The sequence below is a fragment of the Sceloporus occidentalis genome, unplaced genomic scaffold, assembly GCF_023333645.1.
Source record: "Sceloporus occidentalis isolate IW3139 unplaced genomic scaffold, rSceOcc1.0.p SCAF_4, whole genome shotgun sequence".
Taxonomy (NCBI): domain Eukaryota; kingdom Metazoa; phylum Chordata; class Lepidosauria; order Squamata; family Phrynosomatidae; genus Sceloporus; species Sceloporus occidentalis.
In genome coordinates this window covers 50,407,744-50,420,898 of record NW_028316984.1, presented here as the reverse complement: position 1 = coordinate 50,420,898, position 13,155 = coordinate 50,407,744, and the positions used below count along the sequence as shown (strand labels likewise).

The 13,155-nt window shown below is 39.2% G+C and overlaps 1 protein-coding gene across 3 annotated transcripts in view; it reads right to left on the bottom strand.

The window, feature by feature from the left end:
• Window positions 1–370: 370 nt before the first annotated feature.
• Window positions 371–13,155, bottom strand: part of CACNB4 (calcium voltage-gated channel auxiliary subunit beta 4) — a 201,599-nt gene continuing 188,814 nt past the window's right edge. For 2 of the 3 annotated variants that reach the window (XM_089520026.1, XM_089520027.1), the window contains 2 exons: window positions 10,392–10,577; window positions 371–7,465 (listed from right to left, as the gene is read on the bottom strand). In XM_089520026.1, coding sequence (XP_089376152.1) covers window positions 7,205–7,465; window positions 10,392–10,577 — 447 coding nt within the window. In that variant the 3' untranslated portion in view covers window positions 371–7,204. Of the gene's footprint in view, window positions 7,466–9,363; window positions 9,430–10,391; window positions 10,578–13,155 lie in introns of all 3 variants that reach the window. The other variant, XR_016280870.1, reaches the window with a different exon arrangement.

Sequence of the window (13,155 nt, the reverse complement as noted above, 5' to 3'; positions counted from 1 at the left end):
AATAGGTCTCCCCCTCCAACTGATATCTTGTGAGAAACAGAATGTGTGGGAAATGGTTCCATGTCACTGAGGTGTAGATTTTTATGCATGGATACCATATTTGAAGAAAGCTAGGATATTCAATGAAATTAAATAAACACATAAATAAAAATAAATAGCACCATTTATAATATTTCTTATCTGTGTGGGTACTTCCCTTTGTGCAAGATGGAACAGATAATGGGTCAGTCCTGAAGTGAGACTGTCTAAGAAACAATCTCACAACTAAAACTCACAAAATGTCTTCCATACTTAAATTGCACAAATATCATACAAGAATACCCCTGAGTTAAAAGCTGATGAACAGAGCTGAAATGCAGAAGTTGGGCTGTTTTCAATTCAATTAATTTATTATGGCAAATAGCCAGGATAAGAAGTTGGTCTGTTCAGTCCAGCAAACATGACAAGAATATGACTGAATGAAAACAGAAAGGGTCCAGTCCAGATAATCACAACTGGCTTAATAAGCTGAGATATGCACAAACCTTCTATCCTTATATGAATCTGGTTTAAGGCCTGGTTATAATAGTTTCCCATTTTGAATGAAATGGAAAACTTAAGTTAATTGGAGACTTGTGGGTTTAATTGCTGAACACCACAAATGGAGGAGAAGGTGCTGTGTGTACAGGCAAAAGTGTAATACATATCTTTGTTTATTAAGCTGATATACAATTGTCCACAGATGATTATTCTTGAAAATGCTGTTTTTCTACTTGTTAGGACTGGGGTAGTTTGAAAGTGCCGATGCAAAGAGTCATGTTTAAAAAGGTCAGACTATAGTCTACAATGATAAATTCTTAAAGCAACAACTTTAATTTATGCATACTGGATAGAAGGCATGCTAATGTAAGACATAAGTCAGATTGCAAGAAAAGTGCCATTTAAAAATAAATATTTTAAAAGATGTAAAGGGCAGGGGGAAGCATTCATTAGATATAAGGCAGCAAAATATGCAAAGTATTGAAATCACCAGTTCCATAATTTCATAGTAAACATTACAGGCACAAATCCTAGGGTTAGCAGCAGGCCTGTTGAAGAGGATCGTTTGATGAGGAAAACTTTTGTTTTCCTACAGGTTAGGCCCATACAAATCTATGCTTATTTCCAGAAGACAACAGAGACACCATCAGTAAACATGTATTTCCCAAAGGGCTTCTCCAGATAATCTTTTCTTTTAATGCTGTAAATGCATGGCTACTCATTTGTTGCAGGGAATCCAGACACTCTTTCTTAACAAAACATTTCCATTGTAAACATAGCTCATTTCCCCAGTACCTTGACAGCTGTTATTTTGTTGTAGAGGAAAATGAGATTTTTTTGACCAGTTACATCAATTACAGTAGTGAATGCAGTGTAGAATATTATGGCATGACAAAGCTTCTGTTGTATTTCATCATATCATGTCAATGGTGATGGGAAACTTTCCCCTTTTCCAAATCCACATAATTTCCAAGATCATAAAAAAATTAATTGTATAGTTTATTTTAAAACAAGGGATGAATCCAAGTCCCTGCAGCCTCAGCCAGCAGCCAAAGACAAGGAACGATAGGAACTGCAATCCCACAACATCTGGAGGGCAACATCCTACTGTAAACCGCCCTGATCTTTGGAAGGTGCGGTATAAAAATAAAAATTTTATTTTATTATTTATTGATTGATTCCCATCCCCATTTTAGATGCTCTGAGCTCAAGGTACTTATTTGCATGCTTATTCAGAAATATTTACCATTGTGTTCAGTGGGTTTACTGCCTAGATGCAACTTAAATTTCTCTTAACAAGTAGATAATGTGAGCAAACCTTATTTCAATGAGGAAAGAGGAGTTAAAACCTAATCTGTTCAGAATCAGGTTTCCTGGACTAAGTTGAAACAGTTTAAAATGTACTCCAATCCTTCTCGTCTTGTTTCTGGCTGCTATTGAAAATCCACTCCTAGCCCCATTCCTAAAACTGCTGTGAATGCATTAAGAGTAATGAAACTTGGCAGCCAACTTTGTTCCCCAGGTGTGCGTTTGTGCAGAAGTACTGCCCTCCATTATGAGGTTATGAGGTTCGGTTCATGTCCTGAGAGTAATGGCCAGATATTGCAATGTGCTGTTTTCAGACTTCTGTTTTTACACAGGGTGACTTGGATGATGTGTGCTTTGAATTTCAGATGTCTAACTCATATGGAACAATGCTAATAAATTTAAAAGCCTAATGCATATGTAAGTCAGGCCCAAACATCCTTTAAATATTATGCATGAACAAAAATGAAGCTAGCATTAGGAAAGTATTTTGTGTTTGTATTAATTTTACTTCCTGATGCATAAAAGTGTTCCCTTGGTCAAATCCCCAAACCCACAACACAACACATGCACAGTGGCTTGATACCACTTTAACTGTCACTAATATTACTTTAATGCCTATGGAATCCTTGTAGTATGGTGAGTTACTTAGAATTCTCTTTGCTAGGGAGCTTCTGCTGTAAGTCACTGAAATGATTATTGGCACCAGAAAGCTGTAAGAAAGACCAATGACAGTTAAAGCAATATCAAACTGTACAGTATGGATACACTACAGGTCTGGCTTACTCTATGATAAAATGGAGTGCTCTGCTAAACTGAACATCATGACATAACTTTTTATGATTAAGTATACTGTATATACTCAACTGTAAGTCAACCTCATGTATAAGTTAAGGGCAGGTTTTGGGGCCAAAATTATGGATTTTGATATGATCCATGGATAGGTCAAGGGTAAAACTTAAGGGCATGTAGCAAAGGATCTAAAGGCTGAAGCAAAGGAAAACAATGTCAAAGAGCTTAGAAAATTCCAGCAGGCATAACTGTTTGTGCTCACACTAAAGGCTGGATGGATGAGAGAGTATAGTGGGGTTAGTGCTTCCAGAACACATAGAACTCTTGCCTTTCACCAGGGTCCTTTAAAAAAAGTTAAAATACAGTACACTCATCCCTCCACATTTGCAGCTTTGACTTTTGTAGATTTGATTATTCATGGATTTTATTAATGTTCTGTCTAGGAATATCTAGGTCCCCCCAGCACAACTCTTATGGTCAACCTTAACCAAAACTCACACTGAAGAATGTAGAGATTCCTAGAGAGAACACTCCAGTAGGCATTTGTAGCTCCTCCAGTGCAATTCTGTGGTCAGTGTCTGGCAGATGTTGACCAGAGTTGCACTGGAGGATCTAGAGATCCCTCAAGAGGTGTTCTCTCAGGTAAAAACATAGGGGATTATCATAGGGAGGCCTACTGTGGTTAAAACGCTGGTAAAACATCCCAGAAGCACAAAGATATGATAGCCAGTCGTGCTTCTGAAGCATCACTGAAGCATCCCCTCCCCTCTCCTCTCCCGTCAGCAAAGCGTTCATGAAGCAGCCATTTCTTCAATAAGGGGAACTTCCATTATGAAGAAATGGCTGCTCCGCGAACGCTTTACTGACTGGAGAGGAGAGGGGACGCTTCAGAAATGCAACCGGCTATCACACGTTCGTGCTTCTGGAGCATTTTACCACGGTAAGCTCGGGTGTGATAATCCCCATAGTGTTTTTGTTATTTATCGTTTTCCCAGTTCATGGAGGTCCTGTGCCCTTAACCCCAGCGAATGTGGAGGGATGAGTGTGCTTACATTAAACCATGGATAAGTCAACTCAGGTTTTTTCGGTCAATTTTTTTGACTAACATTTCTAGACTTATACAGGAGTATATACAGTAAATAAGCTTTTAGTCAACCCAAGTAAAGCGTCAATAAAGCGTTCACGGAGCAGCCATTTCTTCATAATGGAAGTTCCCGTTATTGAAGAAATGGTTGCTCCATGGGCCAGAATACTCCAGGAACAACTTGGAGTATTCTGGCCCCAAATGTCCTGCCCCGATGTCCCCATTACCTTGGGCACTCCATTGCAATACTGGGAAGCTGTCTGCACATGCATCCCAGTGTGCTGGCCAGCACTGCTAGACAGCACAGCGGGACACATTGTAAACAGTGCTGTAAATAGCATCCTAGCATCACAATGGAGGGCTCTGGATCTTCTAGGAAGATCCAGAGCAAAAGTTGAGTTTTATGGGTTTTCTTTTATAAGAAAAAGTTTTAAAGGGAGAAGGGGCACACCTCCAATTTGGTACTGACTGTCCAGACACCGTCCAGACAGTTCACACCAGAACTGGGGACTGGCCCTTGCATCATCCAGACTGCTCACTGGGGAAGGAGGATGTTTTATTTGGCCTGTGTGGACAATCCCCTAGCAACTTGGACTACATTGGGTTTTTGATGCCTGGAAGTCCATTTAAGATTTGGAAATGCACGTCTAGTTCCCCCTATTGATCAGGAGAGTTGTAAAAATTTGTCCCTTTCATACTTTTCCACTAATCAGTATGTCTAGCCATGTGTTTGAGCCAAATTTCAGGTCTTCCAGTATATATGCCAAGTCTCCCGTCATCCAGTATATACACCAAGTCTCCCATCTTTAGAAGGAAGAATTTAAAACATTCCATTCAGAAATGTTAAAACATAATATCCAGCATGTACATTATTTATTTAGTTACCCCTGAAGCACTATCTCTACTGAGAAAGAAATGATTTCAGTTTAGTCCAACAAAAATAACTTTGTACTAAGATAAAGTTGCCCAGTTTTGACAAATTTGTTGATACAGCCCTTCTTACTATGAGTGAGTATATTGTATTTTTTTTCCTGCAGCAATGCCCGTTTCTTCACAGACCTCTTCAGCACTACAGTAAACATCTCTTTTTCTTAAAAAAGAAAAAAAGAGCTGTGTGTGTGTGTGTGTGTGTGCGGGGGGGGGGGGGGGTTGAACAATTATCTCTTCAAGCAACGCCCCTGGGATGGAAATAGGATTACTTGAATTACACTGAGGTTTTCACCAGTACAATGTTCAAAATAAAATCCTTTCTTTAAATTGCCTGGAAAAGCCCTAAAGGTTTCGCAAAATCATTACTGCTTTTTCCAACTGTTATTTTTTTAATTGTTAAAAAAAAGTATCTGGGAACATTATCCTTGCCTAATTAAAAATATGAAAGCATGCAATGTGATTCTATGTTGTTCAGACACTCATAGATTGACAATCCTTTGCCAGCCAAGTAGCTCTGAAGTGTGCTCAGATGGGTGCAGCTAGGGAGATCCTGCCCTGGGCGGGTTTCTTTTTTTTCCCTCTCCATTTTATTGAGGGCAGGTTTCCTCATTCACATCTGTGGAGAAAGCACCTGTGTTCATACACAGAAAAAGGGACATTCCTCACACAAGTAGGACATCCCTCCATATGCATCTAGATCAGAGCAGCAAACCATAACACATGTCCCTTAGGCATACCGCTTTGGATGGAATGCATTAAATATTTCTGCTATCATGTGAGTGGCAATGCATTCAGACTAGGAAAAAAAATACTTATTTTATAGCACAATAGAATGGTTTATCATGCTGCGGAAACTGCATGGAAGAGCGAGCACTCACACTTGGGAGGGCATCCTTGTTAAAACACCTTTCTTGTTGTGCCTCAGCTGGCCATAATATCTCCCTGCCAAGGCCTCCAAGCAGTGCTTTTTTTTCTTCTTCTGCACATTTGTGCTGCCAATGTCTTTTGAGAAATTACGGTGTAATAATTTCTTAACTCTTTGGTCAGAGTGATGATTATACAATACATAATTTCTGGAGATATTAATGCACAGGTTGAAGCCCTAGTATGAACACATCTCTCTTTCTCTACTTTTTGTTTTGAACTTCTCTGTAATGTGTACAAGATCAATTGCCCTTTTGACAAGCTAGAACCTTAAGATAAGCATGAAGGTGGCACCTGGTATGGATTACTCATAATGCACAGCATTGTTAGTCAAAGACAGAACAATCTGAGTCACAAACATTTGTCAATCTATTTGAAGTAGAATCTTCCAGCTAAGGCAAAAGCCATGAACGAGGGTCTTCAAAACCCATTCACAACTGGATGGAGGCTAAAAAGGTTTATAGGCTGCTCCTATACTCCAGCTCCTGCATATCTGTGAGAAAGTATAAGAAGGGCTCTACTCATGTACAAGTGTACATGCAAATCAGGGATCTGGAATCCAGAGAACATTCATGCACAAAGTTGTATGCACATGCAGCAGGGATAGGCAACTCTGGCTCTCCAGGAGTTTAGAAACTGCAGCTCCTATCAGCCTGTGCAACCTGTGCTGGGAGATGTTGGGAGTTGCAAGCCAACAACCTCTGGAGTGAGGGGAACCCAGTTGCCCATTCATCTTCTGCTGAACAAATGAAAGTTGGGGAGCAGAGTTAGCAGGTATGATCCCATTTGCCCTCTTCACATGTTTTCAGGGAAGAAAAGCTGAGTTCACTTCCACCATACTTTAAGGTATCAGGTCTGTCTCTGCTCCTAGATTCTTTCAAGTTGCTTTATGTTTTCATTAGCAAATGCACAAACTGTTAACACAATACAATTTTGCTGCAACATATATGCTGGGGGGAAAACAACAATCCCTCGTTGGTATTTAAACTGGAAAGTGTTCCAACTGTTCCATTCATTCATTTTTGGCACTACTGACAGCTTACATTTGGTTAGTTTGAAATAAATACATTAAAATTATTTATTTTAACCATATCTATATCTATATATAAATTCACCTTCCAGTAAACAAATACTCTAGCTTTTATTTTATTTTTTGCTTATAATGATTCTGTAATTTTCTTATTCTTCATTTTAATTTTTTTAACTGACTGCAACATGCTCTCAGGTTGACTTTCCAGTCAATTTCACCCAAATTCCAACAGGAATTGGTTTATAAATTGGTTCCAACTGGAACTGGTCATTTGGAATTTCCAGTGTAGGAAATTATTTTATATGCACCTCGACAGGCATCCTAAGTTACAAATCAATGTGTCTAATAATGTCTAATGCAGAGAAAAGATACTGTTTGAAAATTAAACTCTACACTGGAAAGAAAACACACCTACATGACTGGGCAAACTCATTTCTTCCTAAACATAAAGGGTATGAGCTATATGTTTTGCCCCTTTTGTAGCACTGAATGGCAGCAGCCTGTAAGCACAGTAACACCATGCTACACCTGCCAAATCAAGATGATTAGTTTGGCCTAGCTATGTTATGACAAGTTGGCAACTAATGAGTACCATTTCCCCCCTCCCCAGGTTCTTGTATTCAAAGCCTATGTCGGGAATCATGGCTATATCCTCCAGGGGACCCTCGGTTTCTATGGGGCTTGTATGAGTCCTGGTATGAATCAGAGTACTCTTCTTCCACAAGTGGGTAGTGGTCTCGGCTGTGTTGGGAACTGGAAGACAAGCGGTTCCTGCTCTTCCGAGCCCTTTCATTGTGGTAGTTTTCATCAGAGGTCATTAAACTTCGTCGTTCAATTGGAGAGTTCTCAGTAGAATGGTTGCTATGCCTCATACGTTGGCTCTAAAAATAGCAAATAATTCAAGCATTAAAAGGACGGGGAGGAAAACAATTTCATTTCACTCCTTTTGAATTAGTTGTGATCTTGTTCTGAGGGTCTTCAGAATCCATTAGTTTCTGTGATTCATTTAAAAAAAACATTTGATTGCTATTTGCTGGCTAGAATTCCTTCGGGGACTTATGGCTTTGTAAGTGGACTTAGGTCTGTGGGAATCAGAATTGGCCAGTTTTGTAACATCTGTATCCAGTCAGCGGCTGCTTTTACATTACTATGTAGTGGAGCTGGCAAAGTGACCAGTGCACATTGGGACCAATGCACAACAGGACCAAAGCACATTGGTCCAAATATGCATTGATTTCATTGTGTATTGGGACACCAGCTAGCCAGTGCAATGTGCAGGGGCACTCTGGTTAGTGTTGTGTTACGCATCTTCACAATTCACTAACAGGCTTTCTTAGTATCTCTGTCACATAGCTAAGTATACATAAAGGTATGTAACACAGACTGTGATAGAGGATTCCGGCCATTATACTTGGGCACACAGTCTGGTTTCAAACGTGATTTGAGAAAACAATAAAATGTGATGCCTTTTCATGTTACATTATTTAAAAATTTGTGGCAGCAGAAGATTTAGGATACATTGCCTAGTTGAACATTTAGTTAGTTCAGGGGTTCAGAATAAGACCTCCTGAAAATGGGGCTCTTAAAATATTCTATTGCTGACAATTCTAATTGTTTTTCTCCTATCATATTCAGAAATATCTAGTTATATAAGAAATTGCTGTTAAAGAATAACTTCAAACAATAGGGTCAAACCAGGGGGCACTTAAATGTACACGATTATGCTCATTTGACAGGCAGGATAGTTTTGACGTTTACACTGAAGGTGTCAAAATTGTAGTTGTATATTAGATGAAGTAACCTGCAAAATCTGTGAGCAAGTTACAAATTGTTCCTTTAAGGGAATTTGATACATAGGAACAGAAAGCATTACAGTACTGAATCTTCTTTCACTGAAGAGATAATTAGCCTGAGCAATCTATTCTATTAATTATTTCTGAGCCCTTCAGATGAGACCCAGAGTGTCAGCTCAGATGTCTGAAACGGAGTGGGATCTTAAATTTTTGAAGTGAGGCCTTTATCTATGTGTCTTACTAGTAATACTGTCAAAACAGGATTCAATGAGTGGTCACTCTACAAGGTCAAAGTTTGAAACTTCTTAGCTTGAGTTCTCATCAAGCTGCATGAAAACAACCTTTGTGAGCCAGAGAAAGCCTAATTTTCATCATTTGTGACAAAAGATTAGCCATGATGGAAATATGAGGAGGGCAATTCCATTTATATATATAAACTTGTCTAAATGAATTTGTTCTGCCCCCATCTTTTCAGTTTTGCATTGGGTTAAAGATCAAGAGAAGGAGTTTGCTAACAAAAGCAAGCTGCGACATGAACATTTTCACATATAAACAAGAATGTGCCCACAGAACTCAAAATGGTTGCTTGCACAGTCAACCAGTCACTAAGCCAAAACAATACCATGTGACAAAGCTGGCCTAACAAAATCAAACATACATTTGAAATGTAAATACTCACTTCTGCATACATGCAGTGAAGAAAAAGCAAGAGAGCACTTTAATCGTGAATAAGAGTATTAAGGAAAAAGGTGACCTCCCATATATATATATATTTCTTTTCAATAGCATTTAGGTTTCTGGGCATGTTACGAATTTGCTTGATTACAGCTGACATACAGTGGAAAGTGTACACATGTCAAACATCACACAAATGTGCCAAGATTTTTAGTGAAATTGGCCTCTGTGCACTCTTGATCTTGCACTTACAGACATACAGAACTCGTACTGAAAAAGACATTTTCCCCCAAACTTAATAAAACACGTACTTCTTATTAAGGACTATTTACATGCCACGTTTGAAGTTTCAAAGGCCAGCCGTTTTTGAGCTATCCCTGTGGAAAAAAATGGTCAGAATCTTTTTATAAAGGGAATAATAATTTATTCATCATTTTAAAAAATCAAAACAGATGAAGGAATTTTGTCAAAGTCTTAATCTGGGGACAAATGAAGCAAACTGGAGGTAAAGATGAATTAGCACAATAATATAACCCTTGTGAACTGGTCAGTATGTGGAAGATCTATGAAGATGTGATTGTGGCTACTTCCTCAATCTATGCACAATATGATCGATATTTTAAGTGTATCATACTAAAACCACTCAGAAAATTAAGATCCACTGAACTGGCTACGTTTCATTTTCCAGATGACTAAAGTGGGTTCTTACATGTGTGTACATTATTTGTTAGCTGCAGCATCATGAGGAATGAGTCATCCTAGATTAATCAACACATGGATTTTCCATATTTCTTAAACACTGTACTTTTCAATGGAAACAGCTTGCATACGCAAGCAGAAAGTGTACTTAAGTGTTGAGACATCAATCCTTCAATTACATGGGAATGAATGTCATAAACTCAGTGAGACTAACTTCTGATGGACACGCATATGATTGAACATTCAGTTTTGAACCAATTGTAACCGTTCTGGGTTCCTTCCCCTCCCTGACATTTGCTACTAAAGCAAATATTTAGTCACTTAGTCACTAATATTTTCCAACAGGTATCCTGCAGACAAACACTAGCAAAAAGCTGTATGGGGTTTAATGGAGTAAGTATATGGGGAATTCCCATACTGTTCAATATGCAGGAATGCCTTATATTAACTAAGGAAAATGGCTTCAGGCGTAAAAGAAAATGGGACAGCTGTTAGGCATACAGATTTGTGTACGTGCGCTGGATCCGGTGTTTACATGGGAGGGAGAAAAAGAGACAGTGAGAGAGCAACAGAGACAGACATTTCTTTTATCTATATCATAGATCTGAGCTGCATCAGTGTCAAAACTTTGGAGCCATACCTGTAATCCAGAGATTGCAGTAGGGTAAGGGGATAGTGCAGTGGAGCCTAGGTTTCGTCCAAGCAAAGGTGTCATGGGTGTGCTACTGGTAGTGTGTGTGGCACGCCAGTAAGCCTCAAGGTATTCTGCCAAGTGTTCACAAGCATCTTCAAGTTGATTTTCATCCAGAATAACATCAAACATTTCCTGCTCAAAACAAAGCATTAGGTTAAACTTTAGAATGGAAAACAGCTAGACAACAGAGGATGTAATCCAGTCTCCTGTCTCTTCCCTAACATTCTGTGTATTCACAGCAGAACAAAAATGGCTGGGTATAGCTTCTGAAGGGGAGTTTGTTAGTCTGTGGCAGTACAATGAAAAGTCTTGTAGCACCTTAGAAATTCAGTGTGGGCATTCCTGAATTATACTGTAACCCACTTCATCAGAAGCATCAAGAATTACCCAGAATTTCAAGTGTGTGTGTGTGTGTGTGTGTGTGTGTGTACACACACGCATACACATAGCATGGAACTGAAGCCAAATTTGTTGTTTTGAAAAAAACATCTGAAAAGAAATTTGATTGCACTTGCAAAGATTAAACACAGTGGCAGCATACATACTTTAGTGATATGTGCACAAGCAAAAGGAAGTTTGAGCAATTTACCACACTTCAACACAATCCTCTGCCTCCTTGTGTTGTAGCACAGTCACAATTGGTATATATGAATCAGGAATTTTAGTTAAAAAGAAACTGTTAAGCACCTCAGGACTGGGGGTGGTTTGTTTAGCAATGATCCTGAGTTTATTTTAAACCGCAACTCCTGGTTTTCACACAAAAAGCCAGGAAATCTACTAAAGTAAAACATGTTCTATTCCTCCTGCTGCCACACAGGAATAGGAGAGTGCATGTGTTCCATTCTGCGTATGTCTGTAACACTAAATGCTAGTTTAATGTCCTATGAAAACCTTCCCTTTATGGAGCAACATGATAACCATATAGAAGTTGAGGACAGGTTTGGGAACCAAAATTATGGCTTTTGATCTAACCCATGAATAAGTTGAGGATAAAACTTAGGGGCATGTAACAAAGAATGTAAAGATCAAAGCAAAGGAAAGTAATGCCACAGTACAAAATTCAAGCAGGCACAACTGTGCTCACCCTAAAGGCTTGAGGATGGGGCAAATGGGGGTTGTGTAATGTGTGTGGGGGAGGGGGAGGCAACCAGGCTTGGGCAGGGCTAAGAAAAGGCACATATGCCAGAAAGGATGTAAAGTCAAGAGTTCAGTACTCTCTCTTTTTTAAAGGAACCATCTCTTTCTTTGAGTAGTGGCAAAGGGCAAGAGCTCAGCCCACCCTGGGAGAACCTAAAAGAAGCACTGACCCCCTCTACTCTCTTGGTGCTCCTTTGAGGGGAGTCACCAAAGAGGCAGTGCTGCTGGCTGCTATTTTCCTGCCCAGGTATTCAAAAAGTCCAGAAATGTTGCCGCAGCAAAGAGAGTAGAGGGACTCAATGCTTCTTTTAGGTTCTCCCAGGATAGACTAAGCTCTTGTCTTTTGCCATTCTAATCAGAGAAGGGGATGGTTCCTTTTTATATATAAGAGTTAATACTGTACCTAGAAGTGACACCGCTAATCTTAAGGCATCAGTTAAAGTGAGGCCAAAGATACCCTTCCACTAGCAGTGGAAAGGCAATTTTTCACGTAAGCAAAAGTGTTGCATGCAACAAGTGATCCCCAAATCCACACAAATTCTTCCATATATGCAAACTGTTGCTGAAAATTACAGTCGGCCGTTCTTATACATGGATTTTTTATACATGGATTCAAGCATACACGGTTTGAAAATGTTCAAAAAATGTATAAATTTCAAATATCAAACCATGATTTTCCATTTTTTGTAAGGGACACCATTTTGCTATGTCATTATATTTAATGGGACTTGAGCATAAACAGATTTTGTTATCCACAGGGGATCTTGGAACCAAACCCCAGCGTATAACAAGGGTCCACTGTATTCAAGAATCTAGGGACTGCTGGGTTTATAAGTTAAATCTGCCGTATCTCTTATTCATCATGCTTTTCATACTTTACTGCAAATCCACATGCATTCCACTAGCATGTGGGCAAAAATTCATTTTTTAAATACTTTCCATTCACAGTGCTTTAGGTTCACACTAAAGAAACTAATTCGTGCATCTGATGGCGATAGTGATGGTGTAGAAGATTACTTTGTTGCCATGTGCCTTCAAGTTGTTTCTAAATTATGGTTTCTAAATTATGGTGACCCTAAGGGGATGGTATGATGGGGTTTTCTTAGCAAAATTTGTTCGTAAGAGGTGCCATTGCCTTCATCTCAGGCTGAGAGAGTATGACTTGCAAGGTCGGTGTGTGTACATGGTTGAGCGCAGATTCAAACCCTGGTCTCTAGAGCCATAGTCATAGTCCAAGCCATTATACCATGCTGGCTCATATGATTGCTATCTTTATTTATATACTGCCTTTCCCCTAAAACTGGAAGTCATGGTGGCAGTTTACTGAGAAGTAAGCCCCACTGGTATTTCCTGATAAGTGTGCAAATGATACAAGGTTAGTGTTTAGTGAAATAATAGTGTATGGTAAAGCCACAGTCTACAAGGATTAATAGGATATGGATCACAGAGCCACTAATTATGTTGGGTATGCATGGATGAACAGCAGTTTGTTCACAGTTTTTATGGTAACATGAATTTAAACTCAGTAGAAGAACCTGCTCCTCCCAGAAACAGACATCCCTTCCCATTTTTA